Below are 18,460 nucleotides of genomic sequence, written 5' to 3'. Positions count from 1 at the left end.
ATCATAGTAATTATACAGGTGGTCCTCAACTTAATAGCTATTCATTCAGCGACCATGTGTACAGTGCTGAACGAGGGACTTATTACCACCGTCTGAAGTCCTGACCATTGCAGCACCCACACCCACTCACTCACATGATCAAAATTCAGGTGCAGCCATCTTTATGGCTGTGGAAGCATTGCTTCCTCTCCCCCACTGGGAGGACTGGGCGGCCTTAGCTATCTAAGCCACTGGCATCTAGAAACCTGCCATGGGCCGAAAGGCCTTGGCTAGCTAGGCCCACCAGTCTGCGGGGTGCTTCTCTCCATCCCCATCACTCCCAAGAGGTCATGGCCACTTATCTGTCCTTTTTTTCCTGAAGCTGCTGCCAGGTAGGCCCAGCTGTTATGGTGCTAATGAAGGCAATCTTTCTCAGGGATGGTCCAGGATCAGGAACTTTGTGGGCTGACTTCGTGTTCCTGCCTCTCTAGCCTTGAGGAAAATGGCCTTCGCTAGCTTTCTAGATTAGCATCAGCTTGGTTCATCTCTCAGCAATTACAGGGAAAGGGAAAGATAAATAGATCCTGGCAATGGTGGGGTAGGGATAAGATCCAGGCCTCTTGGCAGAGGGATAGGAATCAGGGGGCCTGCACATAATGGGCTTCACTGGCCTGTGGCAGGTTTCCTCATGCTGGTTAGTGCCAGGCCTGACAAGGCTTCCCCCACTTCCTGAGGTGCCCTTGCACAGTTGCTTTAATGATTGCAATGTAGAGAACTGGGATTGTGTTCATTGAGTGAGGTATTCACGTTTGTGTCTCGCTTAATGACCACAACAAATTACAACCAAAATTCCAGAGTCAGTTGTGTTCGTAAGTCAAGGACTGTTTTTATTTTTTCTGTATGCATCTATATATGCTTGTTTCTGCATGTCTATTACTGCAGTGTTTCTAATAGCCCCATATACTTTATTTGTCAGTCCTAATTAAAAAAAAAAAACAAAGTTGTTTCAGAGTTAATGGAAACCTGGAACACAAAGCACACGGCAATCCAAAAGGTGATGATGCATACCTGCTCAGCTCCAGCAAAAGCATGATAGAAGCAAGAAACGTAAGTCATGATTGCTCTTTCATCAGGCTTGGGGGTATTCACAATGTCTATCAGAAAAGAGAAAAGAAAGAAAACAAGCACAATATGTAAAAGAACAATAGCACACAAGGGAGACACAATAAATGCTCAATTTTGTTCTCTGTATTATTAGAGCCATTTAAACTGGAAGAAGAAAGTATTGATGCTAAAATGGAAATCCTGGAGAACAAAATTTGAAAATATCTAAGGTTTTTGAGAGGAATACTTGCAGACAAATCAGGTGCTGGCATGCTATATGGTTTGATTCAAAGACATTGGTGTATATTCAGGAGTGTGTATATAGAGACTCAATGTAATCAAGAAGGGTGCTCCTTCACATTCAAAATTCTGCCACGCCTTTTCCAGGCATGGCTTCAGTCCTGCAGAAATGTCTGTCATATTGACTTTTGTTATCCCCCTCAGAATACTCCATGTCTGTAATTACACAGATTGTTTGAAATGCTGAGGTTCTCCTGACTGGACTTTACAATCTGGAGTAACCATATACGGTGTTTCTAAATGAACAGGGAAACTACTGCGGGATGCTTAGAAGTTTCTACCTGTCAAAGGCCTTTTCTAGAAAAAAATATATAGTATTATAGTTTGTAGTATGTCATATCTGCATTGTTGTTTTCATTGTTTAAAAGTAATCATCTTTCCAGAATACAAATTTCAATGCATTATTTTACTTCCACATGGTAGAGATTTAATATTGTCCAACATATAAAGAATGGATCTGACAAATGCCCTCAGAAGTGCGAAAGAAAACAACTGTGATTATTTTTTAAACAAGGACTTTCTGAAAACTACCCATGCATTTTATAATGCAGCAAACTATAGCTTCTAAAAAGAAAACAGAAAGGAATCAAGGATAAGCAAAAAAATAACTCATACATTATCATAGCAGCCATAGAGCAAAAATACTCTACTTTTCTAGCACCAATAAAAACAAGAATGATAAGATAAGAAATCTTTTCAAGAGGGTTGACTACTCAATTATTTAAATAAGCATGTCTGGTAAGCTTGATCCCATCTTATATACCCAAAATTGACATTAGGCTGCCCAAGTCATTTCCAGTTGAGAAGAAATCCATGAAAGCATGTATTTTTGTTCACGATAAAGTTTATAGATCGCAAATCATTTTCCATCAAGACTTATATTCCCCTCAAGGATGGACTAGATCCATATTTCTTTAATAGTTAATTTCAAACTGAAATGAAACATTCTCCTTCTTAGGATATGACCAAAGACAACAGGAGAAAAGAGATTTAATGAACCTGACATTGTACTGTTAAGCCATTCCAAAAGAAAGACAGGTAGCAAGCAAAAAGCCAGTAGATATCAATTGATCCTGCCAAACTTGCCTGATCTATCCATTTTTTAAAACTGAAAAAAACAATTGGGAAAGTGGCATGTTAAAAATATACTGTATTTATAAGAATGCCTTCGGCTTCCATAAATCTCACATCCTTAGAAAGCAAACAAGATGAATAGCTGCAGGGCAAGTCTTTATTTGAAAATGAACCTACTTAGCCCTGTAGAAAGACCAAAATAAAATCAATAAAGAACATCAGGAGATTAGTGTGGGTTCTTTTATGCCTTTATTTTTCTAGTAAATTGACACTTCCACCATGGCAGCCATGCTGAAATAAGGCAAGTACGAGACATACTTTCAAAATTTCAAATCTGCCAGTGAACACAAAAGAATTGCTTATCTGTTGTAAATCATGAAACGATTGTAATATTGTGCCATAGGTGTGGAATACCAAATGAGGCAAGCAAATCCGAGTAGCAACATTAGATGGGGACAAGTATCTCAACACTACAGAAGCTGTAAAAAAAAAACAACCTCAAAATCAAGTCTTTTTTGCTCTGTACTGCATAGCCTAGCAATAATAAACAAGATGGGATGGCAAGTCATTTCATAGACCTGAATTATCTTCAGGAAAAATTTTCAGGGAAAGCATGAATAAATTGTGCTGATAGATGTTGCTCTCAACTGACAATATTCAACACTAATGCTAATATTCTTCGAAGTTGTCTAAGAATGTGTTGTTATGTCTCTGCTACCCTGTTTCCCTGAAAATAAGACCTCCCTGGATAAGGAGCCCAATTGAGATTTTGAGCACATGTGCTAAAATAAGCCATCCCCTTAAAATAAGCCCTCCCTGAAAATATTGCAACACAGCAGCAGCCATGAGGTAACCATCTTGCCGCCTCCTGCACTTCAAAAATAATAAGACCTCCCCAAAAATAATACCAAGTGCTTATTTCAGGGGTCAAAAGAAAATAAGACCATGTCTTATTTTGGGGAAAACATGGTACTTGGACTGGGGGGGGGAGTAAATATGGCAACTACAATCCTCAAAAAGGAAGCCCTGCCCTTTTTAAAATAGTTTGTACAAACAACAAACATTAAAATAAGGGTTCAGGTTCAATTGTGTAGTCTGGTTTTCTTGTTCCTGACTTTCTGCATTTTTAGGTGCCAGGAGTTTCAGAAATTAATTTAGCTGGATTTAAATAATAATAATTCCAGCTGATTTAAGTCTTCAAATGATATTTCACTTGAAATCTTTGGATTTATGTTTATGAATTACTTGGAAAGCATGGAGTTATTGAGGGATAACTAAATGAAAACAAGGGGGGAACTGAAAATTGCCCTCCCTAGTGCTATTAATTTCAATTACATCAGAGAGCATTTTCTTATTCCAGTCTAAATGGAAATGGCAGGTAAGATGCAGTTTGATAAATCACAATGTGGAGGAAGGAGATCCTTTTCTTATAACATATGGGACAAAAAGACTTTAACAGTTGCAACCTGCTGCCTATTAAAAGCACATTAACTCACACCTTCTGCATCCAACATCTTTGGGATATCCAGGTATTTTTCAGCAACCTCCATGGCCAGGTTTATATTCCCCAGAGGGTCGTCCTGCACAGGAAGCAGAAATTACAATTGGTAAGTCCCTTATTTAAGGGCAAGGTTGCAGCAATTCAAAAGCAAGCACAGAATATGTTAGAGATTCACTCAATAGCAGCATTTTAAAATAAGATTAAATGTTTCCCCAAGAAGCATGGCAGATTTCCACTGCACCGTATCTTCCATCTTGACATTTTTAACCATATCCTGCTGACACTCTTACTCCTAAGTATGTTTATATAATATAAAAGTTAAGCATATGTCATATATATATATATATATATATATATATATATATATATATATATATATATATAGAGAGAGAGAGAGAGAGAGAGAGAGAGAGAGAGAGAGAGAGAGAGAGAGATAGATAGATAGATAGATAGATAGATAGATAGATAGAAAACATTTCAGTGGAATTTACTCCAATGCATGGTACTGATATTTCAGGGTTAAGGTAAAGGTAAAGGTTCTCCTCGCACAGATGTACTAGTCATTCCGAACTCTAGGGGGCAGTGCTCATCTTCGTTTCAAAGCCGAAGAGCCAGCGCTGTCCAAAGACATCTTCATGGTCATGTGGCCAGCATCTTCATGGTCATGTGGCCGAAGGTGCACAGAATGCTGTTACCTTCCCATCAAAGGTGGTTCCTATTTTTCTACTTACATTTTTTATGTGCTTTCGAATTGCTAGGTTGGCAGAAGCTGGAACAAGTAACGGGAGCTCACTCTGTTACGCAGCACTAGGGATTTGAACCACCAAACTGCTGACCTTTCTAATCGACAAGCTCAGCATCTTAGCCACTGAGCCCTCAGGGTTACTAGGGAACTATTGAAAAACTGTTGTGGTAAGACAAATTTTGGAAGGAGTTGCTGGTGCTGCCTTCACTTGAGTGCTCCTGCTTTCACCTTCCCTGCTTTCATCTTAGGGATTTCCTCGGTAAGCTTCAGACAGACACACAAAAAGATGGATGTGACTTTGCTATGTTTGCCACCTTGCTAAACTAAAAGCTTAGTTATTAGTTATGCCTGCTGTTTAACTCATACTGCATATGAACCAAACAATGTGTGGCAGCCATCAAGCTTTTCAGCTTTGCATATTGTATGAACATACCCTAAATGCATCAATGCAAAAAAAGATCCTCTATGTCTCTCCAAAGATTTCCAGAAAGCAAAGAAAGGCATGCAGAAAGAAAAACTAATAGGCACACAATATAATCCGGATACTTTTTATGGCTTGTGGTTTAGCTTAATTGGGATCACCTACTGCAGTCTTAACCATAGTGATTGGCCATTATTAGTGGGAGAAATTTAAAATTAGCAGAGGGCACCTGGTTCAGGAAGACTGTTCTATACTTGCAGGTCAAGAGCCAAAGAAAGAAGGCTCATTTCAAACTACAAAACAAACATACCTCTATATGTAGTATGTGAGCCAAATCAGTGCAAACCATCATGCCAGATTGGTGCAAGTTATCATGCCATGCCAGCAAAATTAATGACCTTTGAAAGCTTGGAGTAGTCAATAAGATCTGGTCGGTGTCTATGAATCAGTGCACAGAGACCAAGGCCATCTTTCCAGCTTCATGAGAAGAAACCAAAAATAAGGCGACAATATATTAATTAAACACTGATTTTGCCAGATAGTGCATGGTCTGACAATATTCAACAATTGTATCACATGTCCAATAGCAATAGCTCATAAGTTTCAAAAAATATTTAAAATGTTGATAAGGAAGAGGCATTTTAGGATATTACCTTGTAAGACAAATTTCATTGACTTTTGTACAAAAAAACCCCCAGAGAAATTTCATGCATAGTGCACTAGATGATAAATGACTGCTTACTTATTTTTTCACGGGGCAAGAATCTACAGTTGGCTGGAGCAGATGGGCTGCTCATTTCACTCAGTGGTTTGTCCATCTTTTTATTTACTTTTAAGTATCCAGGGCATACTCAGGGTAGCTCAGAAAATATTGCTCGCATATCATTTAGAAAATCAGTCTTAAAGTTTTAAACCAGCAGCCAACAAAAGAGCACAGGCCACTCACACAATCTGAAAAGTCTGGTGGAATGATGAAAATGTTTCAAATAAATTTCTCAGAGCTCCAATGGATTGTGTCTAGAACCCAAACATGGGAATGACCTGCCGTACACAGACAGTAAGACATGTGTTGAACAGGAGAGTTCATCTCTCCAATGCCTTATCAGGAGTTGGACATTTTATGTAGGAGAAAGTATAATTCTTCTGAGTCAATTATTTGATACATTACAGTAGTTAGTTTATCCGGCAAAATGCCTCAGCCAACACTCCCAGCTCTTGTTTATGACATTCTCAGTCATTCAGGTCATGGTTGTCCCAAAGGTGCTTTTTCAAGCAAAACATTTTCAAAGAAAAACCAGAGAGTCCAGTTGCCTCTGGAAAAAGCATCTCTGAGATTCCCAGCTCTTCTGAAGATGCCAGGTTTGGGAAGCTGGGTCTATTTATTTTATCGCTTGTTAATGCATTTTTCATATATATTACTTTTAAAATGGTATTTGAAGCCAAACCCAACAATCCAGTAATTACAAGTATCTATAAAAATAGGATATTTGGTAAAATCTGTTCTTAACTACCTACAAGCAAAGACCTCAACTATCTGTAGGTCAGAGACCATTCTCAACAACAGAGATGTTTTCTTCTATTCTTATATGTATATATGTATTTACATAATCGCTATGACCTCCTATCTCACAATGGTAACTCTGGGCATTGTACAGAGATTAAAACAAAAGCCACAACATAAATAGCCATGATCTTCAAGTTATTTGTGTCTTGGATTTTTCTACACACTGTACACCTAAGGTTTTATTGCTTTCTGTTCTTTGGAGTAAGAGCGTTATGAAATTTGAAAGCTTGCATATCTATTTATAACCTGATTAGATCCAAAATGAAAACAAGTGTCTTTCTTTTTTTAATCTCAGCAGCAACTGCTGGGGATAAAAATTAGCATTTATTAATCATGTCACAATGCCCAATTTTCACACTATTTATAGGTTCTGTGAAAGGGATCTTTCTTCCACTATTTCTGCCAATTTCAACATATTTGCAATATAAATTGATTTCTAGAAATTATACAACAGATTTACGTTGTGCAGATGGAAGTAAGACAGTGTTAGATTTTTAAAATATTTTGTCGCCAGTACATTACGATCGGGACTTCTGTTTATTCCCCCAAACACTAGTTGTAGTAATTTCCTTTCTAATTAGGCCTCTTCCATCAAAGAGCACCTATGGTGACATGTGAAATAATCTCACTGCTGACTCCTTTCACATAGGGTGTCCATTTTAATTGCTACAATGATCTGGGAGCCCCTATACTCATGCTGGCTTTGTAGAGTTATTCCTGGCCCTTCTCAAACTGCAAAGAAAATATGATGTATTGCAGGAGTGGATTCCGGCAGGCTCTACTGCCAGTTTGCTTGTTTGTGTGCTTTGCGCACGTGTGCTTGATGTGTGCTGTGCGCATATGCGCAGTGCAATTAAAATTGTTCTGTGCATGTGCAGAACTGAAAAACAAGATGGTGCTGCCGATGGCGCAGCCTGGAGAACCGATTCAGGGGCCACGCATGGCAGGCCTGGGTTGCTGCTGCCAAACCACTACCGGTTCAGCTGAACCGGTAGGAACTCACCACTGATGTATTGTGTGCTCTCCATTTCCAAATGTACCATTAAGGATAAAACACATCTACATAATTAACAGGGAAGTCTTTACATCTAGAAATGATTCACTTTACCTAAGATGGAAATTTTGAATGTTCACATTTCGGTAAGGTGCCGTTTTTCTTTGACACCACAACAGCAGTCCTTCTTTGGCAGATGTCTCTGAAAATACCATCAAAGAAGATTTTTAAAGAATAACAGAAATGCTCACTACAATACATAGCAGACCTTCAGCTGAGAGTTGGACATTTACCTCAGATGATATTGCTTAATTCAACAGATACAGAAAGGGTTTCCAAGGAAATCTATACCAGAAAAATAGTAAATACACTATCCAGTTTAGGAAATCTGTACCAGAAAAATAGTGAATACGCTATTCAGTTCAGTTATGAAAATATCTCCCTCTCTTTCTTCCGTATGGTTTCTTACAAAATGCAACGATTGAAAGTTAACACTCTGTATGAAAAGGAAACTCTAGAATTCTAGAACTCTAGAATTGATTGTAAACTTTCCTTATGATTTTTTTTCTATCATGAAGCCATCCGTTCACTTATTTTTCTTTAATATTTGCATCCTGCTTCACTTACTCAGGAATGATGTCATCATTCATAAGAAATTTCTTTTAAAAAATGATTTAATTTGGTACAATAGAATCAGGGTAAATTTGTCAGGAATAATTATTCTCTCAATTAACCAATGAAATATAAAAATCGGTTGATCTGCTACATATTGTCTACTGTAATGGATGGCAGCTGCTTGCTTGAGTAAAATGTTGGCAAAAAATCTATAGCTGCCCAAATTAATCACTTCAATATTTTACAATATTAAACAATCTTTACACAGTAGCATAAAATGATGCAGTATCTACACACGATACTACCAAACAATTCTCCAGTCTCCACGTGGATGTTATCACTCAATTGGATAAAATGTATTTTCCCCAGAACAGAACTTAGGAAGAACTTACTATTCACTCCTTGTATTTCATAACTCCAGTAGACTTAGACTTAGCAGTAGACTTATATACCGCTTCATAGGGCTTTCAGCCCTCTCTAAGCGGTTTACAGAGAGTCAGCATATTGCCCCCAACAATCTGGGTCCTCATTTTACCCACCTCGGAAGGATGGAAGGCTGAGTCAACCCTGAGCCGGTGAGATTTGAACCGCTGAACTGCTGATCTAGCAGTAGCCTGCAGTGCTGCATTTAACCACTGCACTTATATTTGGCCACATGAAGTTATTTTTAATAATAATAATAATTTGTTCCCATATGGAGGAAATAATTTGAGGTTACAAATAGCTACAGTAAAACTAAAGTCTCATTTGAACTAAATTTGACTCCTGATTACTTGGTGGATCCATCCATGCTGTTTTCTTATCAACAGTATGGAATTGCCTTGCAGCTGTCGCCTTCTGGGATATTTTTTCAATTTCCCAATGCTGCCTACAACCTGGTATTCTCCAAATGCTATTCAGGCTTGGCCCTACTTAATTTCCAAACCAGATAAGGTCAGCCAAATGCTAGCACTTGTTAAAGTTGCTTACAAGTAAATGAACAAAATAAGAATTTAATAAGGGTGACATATTGTTTGCATATCATCTAATTTAACCTTATGATTCACAAGGAACTCTATGTTTCCAATTGATCAGTCCACTTGTAGGAGAGGCAGATTGTTGGAGATAAAAATATCACTCATTTTAATGCGTTTTTCGAAGAAGAGAATATAATTCACATTTCCATTTCTTTATGGGATTTGTTTACTCTACTAGAAATAATAATAAAGAACAAAGCAGATCAGCAAAAAGCAGTTCTAAACACTTCTTTGTAAGTTGCTTAATTGCTATACTGATGTTTACCTCAGAATTCACTGTTGTCAATAAAGCTATAGCCAGTTCAATCAATCTTTATCCCCGAATCAAGTCTATTTGACACAAAAAGTTGAAGACAATGTTATAGAATAGTCTTACCTTCCACTGAGATATCTTGAATAGCAAAACGGAGGATGATAGTCCAGATCATACCCAGAGTCATTTTCACATTGCCATCCACAATTTCTAGAGAGAAATAGAATGGATACAACAGGGTCATCAATACAATAATATGTGATAGAGGTCATTTGGGATTCATTATGTTCCTTGTGCATACTTATTTCATGATATCTTGCTGCAGATTCATAGTTCTATTTTAAAACCAATTCTACAAGTGGTTCTTGACTTACAACCACAATGGAGCCCAAAATTTATGTTGCTATATAAAACATTTGTTAAGTGAGTTTTGCCTCATTTTACAACCTTTCTTGCCACAGTTGTTAAGTGAATTGTTGCAGTTGTTAAGTTAGTCACCTGGCTGTTAAGTGAATCAGGCTTCCTTATTGACTTTGCTTGTCAGAAGGTCGCAAAAGGGGATTAATTAAATCCAGGACACTGCAAATGTCATAAATACGAGCCAATTCCCAAGCGGCTGAATGCTGGTCACATGACCATTGGGATGCTGCAATGGTTGTAAGCAGAGGTGCGTTCCTACTGGTTTGGATCGGTTTGACTGAATAAGTAGCAACTTGGCCTGCCACACCCCCTAACTGGTTCTCTCGGCAGTGCCATAGCTGTGGCCATCTTGTTTTTGGCTTCTGTGCATGCACAGAAGCATTTTTTAGTACTGCGTATGCACGCACAACCTGTCCCTGAGCGAACCGGCAGAAGCAGCAGCCGGAACCCATCCCTGGTTGTTGTAAGTGTGAAAAATGGCCATGCCACTTTTTTCAGTGCCATTTATTTTTTTATTTATTTGTTTGGTTGGTTGGTTGGTTGTTTATTAGACTTATATACCGCTTCATAGGGCTTTCAGCCCTCTCTAAGCGGTTTACAATTTTTTTAGCAAATTGAGTCAGCAACTTGCCCCCACAGTCCGGGTGCTCATTTCACCCACCTCGGAAGGATGGAAGGCTAAGTCGACCTTGAGCCGGTGAGATTTGAACCGCTGAACTGCAGATCACAGTCAGCTAAAGTGGCCTGCAGTACTGCACCCTAACCACTGCGCCACCTCGGCTCTTTGTAACTTTGAATGATCACTAAATGAACTGTTGTAAGTCAAAGGCTACCTGTATTTTAAGAGTGGCAAAAGTATTTTCAATAGTACCTGAAAATGCTAAGGTCTTCGCTATTCAAAACAAGCACTCTGCTACAGCTCTTTCAAACAAGAAGTGTTTGGAGAAAAAATGTGTTTCGAAATGTAGTACATAGTTGTTTTTTGAAGGCATATTGTATATATAATGACCCCAAGCAGCACTAAAAATGTAGGTTCATGATGAAGGAAAAGTCTTGTTATTAATACTCCCTACATACCTTCTGCACCAATTGAGACGAGTTTGACACCTTTGCTTGCTATAAAATCCAGAGCTTTGTTGACATTTGCAATTTTATGGAAGCGCATCTTTCCTCTATCTGGTTTCGGAAGTCTTTCTCCTGCAGGAAAGAAAATCAAAAATATTTGTGAGTACTGGAATCTGGCTGCACTACTCTAGTAGGAGAAGCATGCTCTTTGCTATCTAAAACCAAAGGTGGCTGGTGGATTAACAGAGAAGATGCAAACTATCGCACCAAAATTGCCTTTTGCTTCTTGCCTCTATATTGAATGTTTTTAATATTTCTATATTTATGATTTTAATTGTAAGCCATCCGGAGGTGCTTTGCAGAGTGAGTTGGATGTTATATAAATTTAATAAATAAATACACAAATAAAACTAAAATCTATTCTTCCTTGAAGATTTATTTTAATGTCTGAGCTCATTTGAATGTAATAAAATGACTCATTTTACTTTTACTTTACTTTTACTCATTATTTAATTTTATTGATGCGGTAAAAACGGTTGCATCTTTCCAAGCTATGATATACAGTTTGTATATTCACATTTTAGCTTAATTTTTAGTCCTTTAGAATGCTTCAAGCATTAAAAATTAATGTACCAATTTTTTAATGTTTAGTTCACTTCAGATCCAAGGAAAAGGAACCAGAGATGGCTCTCAGCATCCTTTATCATTGCCCATCGTCGCTGTTTCTGAAGCAACATATGGAGGGCCATCGAGTATCTAGAACTGCTCTAAATACACCAATAAATGATTTGAAAGTAGCATTTACCATCCCACCAAGATCTTACTTCAGATTAATCCATAAAGATATTATTTAAAAATAGTTGGCCTTCATTTCTTTATCCTGTGAATATAATACATTTGAAGAAATATTGGCTTATATGCCAAGTCATGCCATGTAATTCCTATTGGTTATGTAACATTATCATGTTAACTAGGTTCTTGAAAGGCAATTATGGGTTGAACTTGTATGTTAAATTCAAAAAGCTGGTATATTTCCATCTATGAAGAAGTTTGGATATAATGAATTTGAAGTGTTGTAAAAAGGTTGGAAGTATGCTGGCTCCCAGGCTCCAAAGCCTATCTTAATAAAATTTGCTTTAATGCATTTGCATTCAAATTTATGCAATTCCAAAAGAGAAGTGAAAGAGAACATGATGTTTTAAACTGAAATATATGTTTGTGTGTCTATATTTTAAGATAAATATTTAGAATTAGATACAGTTTAGATAAGTAGTACTTCGAAGTTTTTAAGTTGGTTTAATTCTTTAATTGTATGGGGTTTTAAGTTATCTGGATTTTTTTATTTATTTTTTAAGCATTTGGGTTCTTCTTCTTCTTAGAAGTTTAACTATATAATCTTTTCTTTTTCTTCTCATTACATACTTTTTTATGCAACAGATAAGGTTACTTTTTTTTTGAAGTATTTCATAGAACAATTGTATAGTTATATAATTAATATTAGTATTTAGTTATAAACTAATAATGAAGATTTTTCAACAAATGATTTTAACATGCATTAAAATTGTATTTAAAAATACTGAGTGCAATCCCAGATACTACAAAGAGAAAGCAAAAGTGAGAGCGGTCCATTGGAACAAGAAACTGCACAAGCATTGTGATTATATGAATACTATTCTTCTGCAATTTGGGTATTTGCTTTCCCTTTCTTTACATTTTCTCTTTTCAAACTTACATAGTTTTTTTGGGGGGGGGGATACTATTAATAGAGCTGTGATTAATAATAAATGTTGCTTCTCAATCAGCAACAACTTTTGGAGTCAGAACTATCATAACATCAAAAAACCATGAGGTAGGTTCTGAGTTGGAAATATATCTTGACAAGGTGCTATCTTTAAACAAACCTGAAATGACTTCCAAGAGTAGCATCAGTTTCAGTCCATTTCTGAAGTCGTCTTCAATGTTCTCAATCTGGGTTCCAGCTTTCCGCAGATGGGAATTGCACCAGGCTGTAAATGTCTGCCAATGCAATGAAGGACCTCGTTTAAAAAGCTATTCATTTTAATAATAAGCTACAGATGCTCAGTTTCAGGCATTAACATCCCGAGTCAAAATTGAAATACTACAATTCTAGAAATTGAAATACTACAATTCTAGAAAATGGCTCATTTTATGACAAATGTACTCATGTCTGTTTTGTATTTAATAAAGAACAAGGGGCAGCATTTACATGATTTTAAGATGGCAGTTCTTATTCATCTTGATATATACTGTATGCAGAGTTGAGTTGCTGCCAGTGTTACTGCCGGTTACTATGTTGCTTGCGTATGCGCAGTTGCCTATAAATTGTTCAGTACATGCGCAGATCATTATAAAATAACTTAAAAACATGTCTGCAATGGCTTGGGCAACCGGAGAACTGGTTTGGGGGCATGGTGAGCCTGCTGTTCCTACCAGTTTGGCAACCCAGTCGCAATTTCTCCTACCAATTCGGGCGAACCGATGTGAACCTCTGACTATATGTTATCTGTGTTACCTGACCTGTGTTACATATTCCCGATTCTCAAAGAGCACTTCCCAACATCCATCATCTTCACTCCTCGAACTCTTAGAATGAATCTCAAGGGACCTTTGTCTCTGACAATCTGGAATGCTGACAATAAGGAGTGAATATCTAAAGCTGTTGCAGATCCAGTAACATAATAAAAAGCAATCAAAATCCTCTCCTTATTTCTACACACAATGAAGTGTTGAGGAGGAGCTGAAGAGCCAGCAAGCTACCATTCCTCTTACAAATTGTGAAGCTCAGGAGTCAGAAGAGACGATGAGGGAAGATTGCTCTCTAGTGGGGAAAGAAAGCCACAATGAGCTCAGTTCTCTAACATTTCTGAAGTCATAGAAACACTGGAGATGCTTTCAAAACAGCTCAGTGCCCTTAAACCACCTCAGTTTTCCCCAATTTAGCACACTCTCTCAAACTGCCTAACCAGCAGGGTCAATAGCTGTCTTGCATAGAAATTCTCACAGACTCTTGACAGTTTGGAAAAGCGTCTACCTTACTCCAGCTTTTAAATATTATGCCATTTAATAAATGCATGTTCACCACTTTTATGGAGGACAAATGCATTTATTTCTCATCTTTATAGACTGCCAGAATTCAATGTGGTGAAGGCTGGCTGACATATACTGAATATAACATGTAAAATAACAAAAGTAGCATGTCAATACACTTATACTGTATTGGCTAATGTCATCTTCAGTAAGAATGATGTGCATTTTATTGCATATACAGGTAGTCCTTGATGTACAACAGTTCACTTAGTGACTTTGGAAGTTACAATGGCCCTGAAAAAAGTGACTTATGGCCATTATTCACACATACGACCGTTCCATCATCCGCATGGCCACATGATCAAAATTCAGATGTTTGGCAACTGACTCATATTTATGACAGTTGCAGTGCCTTGGGGTCTTGTGATCTCCTTTTGCAACCTTCTAACAAGCAAAGTTAATGGGGAAACCAGATTCACTTAACAACCATGTTACTAACTTAACAATAGCAGTGATTCACTTAACAACTGTGGCAAGAAAGGTTGTAAAATGGGGCAAAATTCACGTAACAAACATTTTACTTAGCAACAGAAATTTTGGACTCTGTTGTGGTCGCAAGGCGAGGGCTTCCTGCACATTTCACACATCAAAGCATCATCGGGATGAAGTTACATATCAATTATCATTCCACTAGGTTGGGGGGAAACAGCAATGCCATAAGAGCCCAATTTCTACATGAAAAGGAGAAAGGTATCTGAAAATAAGAACATCTAAACTAGACTGATAAGAAGAGCTATTAATTAATTAGTATCTTGCAGCCTCTGTAAACAGTCCCTGTAACCATGTGCTAGATTATAATGAAGGCAGCTTTCTCCATCTGCTAGCTTCCAGATGTGCTGAGATTATAAATCCCTCCAGGAAACTACCAGAGCATTATTTTACTTACTCTGCAAAGATATTTAAGGAGTTCTGTGTTTTGTTTTGTAATCATACTGTATTTTAACTTAGAATTGACATTTAAATATGCAGCTACTTGAATACACAGAAGAATAAGTAATTGGATAAGTAATTGATTCATTATGGCTGTTGCTATTCTCCCCCGACCCCATCCTTAGATCAGTGGCAAAACTATGAAGTTGCTTGTATATTTTATTTATGGCACTCTCCTCACTTCCAATAAATCTGTTTTTTACCCTCATCTTCAGTACAGTGATTTCTGACTCAACTAGCATAGATAAAGTAGTTGTATAGTTTACACAATGTTTCACTCCAAGAGCTCTGTAAGTTTGCTCATTAATGCTCCAATTCTTATCACAACTATCTTGACAGCAAAAATCTGGTGAATTTTTCACACTATGGGAGACTTCTGGCTTGAGACATTTTGTCTGAGAAGTTAACCACTGTGCAAATGGATTTGATTTTATGATGCATCAGAATCAAGTTAAGTCCCAGAATTTTTCTATTCTGTACACAGTAATAAATATAATATTATGTATAGTACAGATTGCATATTATTCTGCCTCTAGTATCTTACACAACTCAGAAAACTACTATTACTTTGCCATAGTACTATGGCAATCACCATAAACCCCTAGAGAAAGAGAAGAAAATTATCTGTGCTACGTGTTATCTCTCCAAACTTTTTTATTCTTTGTTTTATCTCTAATTCCTCTTTCACTGTGAATTGCAAATGTAATTACTTAATAGGTTAGATCAGGGGTGTCAAATTCAAGGGCCAGGGACCGGATCAAGCCCACAGGGTTTTTAGATTTGGCCCGTGGGGCTACCCTGGAAACAGCAAAGGATCTGCCCCACACAACTCTCCCAAGTTCCATTTTCACTGGCAGAGGGTTGCTGGAGGCCATGGTAGCCGAAAATGGAGCTCGAGAGTCCGTTTTCATTGACAGCACTTGGGCCGCCACAGGCGCCCCCGACAGGAGTGACGTTGAGCTGGCCACACTGACCTTATCCATGCCCCCAAGACCACCAAGGTCAAACACAATCCTGATGCGGCCCTCAATGAAATTGAATTTGATGGTAGGATATCATTGCCATGGGGTCATGGAAAAGTCTAAATATGTCACATTTACAGAGCAAATGTATATACCTACAGAAATAAAGCATTTTGAATTCATTTAGAATGGGCAGGGATAAACTTAATAAGATTCATTTTTTTAAGAAGATATACCTAGGACTGCATCCTTAATAGTATTTTTATACAATATGATCCTTTAAAATTGTTCCTTCCTGGGATACCCATCAAAGCCACATAAGCAGATGCAGTGCCCATTCCATTGTAGGTAGCCTTCTGCTTTATGTCGATTCAGTTTCCATGTGTTGAAAGAACAAGGTGCTGCCTCTGATTAATTTTTCCTATTAATATCATTGAGGTAGAATTCAAAATATACTCATTTCTGAGCAGTCAAGCTACAAGCAACATATATCACTAATAGCCTACACATCCCTTGGGACTGGAAAAGATCCCATATTTAATAGACCATTTATTGTTCACCGTTCAACACATTGAGCAAGAGATCAGATAGCAGCTGGGGAAATCTTGAAAAAACACCAATATGTGTCACCGTGTGACAATTAAATGCTTTACAGCGCCAATTTTCCAATTCTAAGGTTTCCCTGTGGTTTTTTTTTCCTATTAAATAAATAAAAATACATCTGAGGATATTTTGGGAACTGTTAATAATGTATGGTGGTAGTAAGTGGCAAAGGCATAGGGAAAAGCTTGAATTTGCTATTTTTGTCTACAACAGGACAGATGGGCAGTTGTTACTTAATTGATCCAGACATCCAGATGTCTTTCCTAGAGACAATATTTCTGCTGTTTAAATATTGCAGACCAAACAATTATTTAATTATTTGCTGCTGCTGGGACAATGGGAACTTGAATTAGACTCTCCACAAGGGCCACAATGGTGATAGCGAAAATTTTAGTGGAAAGTATATGGCAGTGATGGCTCACCCTTTCTGGAGTGAGGGCCCAAAGCAGGAGCAGGCATAAATGCGCATGCACCCCCAAAATGCTCCTCGCATGAGCCCCGCCCCGTACATGTGTACCAGAGAAGCAATGACCAGCTGGCTGGTGGGAGGCGCATGCATATGTGTGGTGGAGCTGAACTAGAGTGACGGCTTGTGTGCCCACAGAGAGGGGGATATGTGCCACCTGTGGTACGCATCCCATAGGTTTGCCATCACAGGTATATCGGTTGGTCAGATACTTCCTATGTAGAAATCACATACAAGTCACAATAATATCTCATTTATCATGGTATCATCACACAAATGGATACAAATTATGTCAGTGGTATCACACACTGATGCAAATTAGTTACATTCTTGGCATTGTTTGATAATGTTTCAACACACAACACCTCACTTGCCTCCCTGCAGACGCTCATGATTTCCTGCCTTAAGCATTCACGCTATTTGATGGATATTAAGACATTTTAAGTGAATACTTTTAACATCCCTAGCTAGTATCCTTAAATTTCTAACCACCACAAGTTAATATAAAACAATGACGATGATTTTGATGATTGGTTACATAATCAGCCAGATGTTTAGACTGGATTTCGCATTTTAATCCATCCATCAAATCGTTCCCAAAGATCTGAGATAGACAGATGCTTTGTTTGATGGTGGTATAGGTATTGTTGCAGGATGTAAGCTGTTCCAAGTAAATCTGCCACTGATGGTGATTTTGTCAGTGCCAATGGTATTCAAGTGGTGCTCCAGTTGTTTTGGGATTGCACCCAAAGTCCCTATTACTATCTTTATTTCTTTAGCCACAGTCATTTTACTTCTATTTGCAGGACTTTATATTCTGCTTCCCCACCCCCACTAGTTCTTTTTCTTCTACTCTGCTGTCTCCAGGTATTGCAATGCCCACTATCCAGATGATTTTTTTTTGGCTTTCTTATCAACAGTTGCTAAGCCTGGGGTGTTAGACTGCTATTAGTTAAACTTGTACGCTACTCAACTCTTCCCAAATATTGCACTTTCCAGATGGGCTGGATTACATCAAGGATTATTTCCTGCTAGCATGAAGAAGAGGGCAAGACTCCATTACACGTTCAGGGATTCAAGCTGAGGAAAAATGCTCTATCATATAGCAAATTAAACCCAAGCACCCACCCAGCATACCCAGTGCATAACTCAAAAAGCCTTGTTATAATCTGCCAGGAACTTGTCAAATCTTCTGCTTATCACCTGGTATCAAAGAGAAAGAGAGAGATTTAGCTAAATGCTGTCAGGCTACAATGCAAATCAGGCAACACAGTTCTATTGCAAAGAGATTGCGTCTCATGAATGACGGTGAATATACGTGTCCCAGGATAATGTTGCAG

General features: G+C 37.9%; 1 protein-coding gene across 2 annotated transcripts in view; it reads right to left on the bottom strand.

Annotated features, from left to right (window-relative positions):
• The window catches only part of ACTN2 (actinin alpha 2), a 69,210-nt gene that overhangs the window by 37,371 nt on the left and 13,379 nt on the right, over nt 1-18,460 (bottom strand). The window contains exons 2-8 of one of the 2 annotated variants that reach the window (XM_032216194.1): nt 12,953-13,067; nt 11,064-11,183; nt 9,690-9,776; nt 7,797-7,884; nt 5,523-5,601; nt 3,956-4,037; nt 1,048-1,133 (exon numbers count right to left, since the gene is read on the bottom strand). The exons of the other annotated variant lie outside the window; for it this stretch is intronic. Coding sequence (XP_032072085.1) covers nt 1,048-1,133; nt 3,956-4,037; nt 5,523-5,601; nt 7,797-7,884; nt 9,690-9,776; nt 11,064-11,183; nt 12,953-13,067 — 657 coding nt within the window. The remainder of the gene's footprint in view (nt 1-1,047; nt 1,134-3,955; nt 4,038-5,522; nt 5,602-7,796; nt 7,885-9,689; nt 9,777-11,063; nt 11,184-12,952; nt 13,068-18,460) is intronic. 2 annotated transcript variants of the gene reach the window in all.

The sequence above is a fragment of the Thamnophis elegans genome, chromosome 4 (genome assembly GCF_009769535.1).
Source record: "Thamnophis elegans isolate rThaEle1 chromosome 4, rThaEle1.pri, whole genome shotgun sequence".
Classification (NCBI taxonomy): Eukaryota; Metazoa; Chordata; class Lepidosauria; order Squamata; family Colubridae; genus Thamnophis; species Thamnophis elegans.
This window is presented reverse-complemented; position numbering and strand designations above follow the sequence as displayed.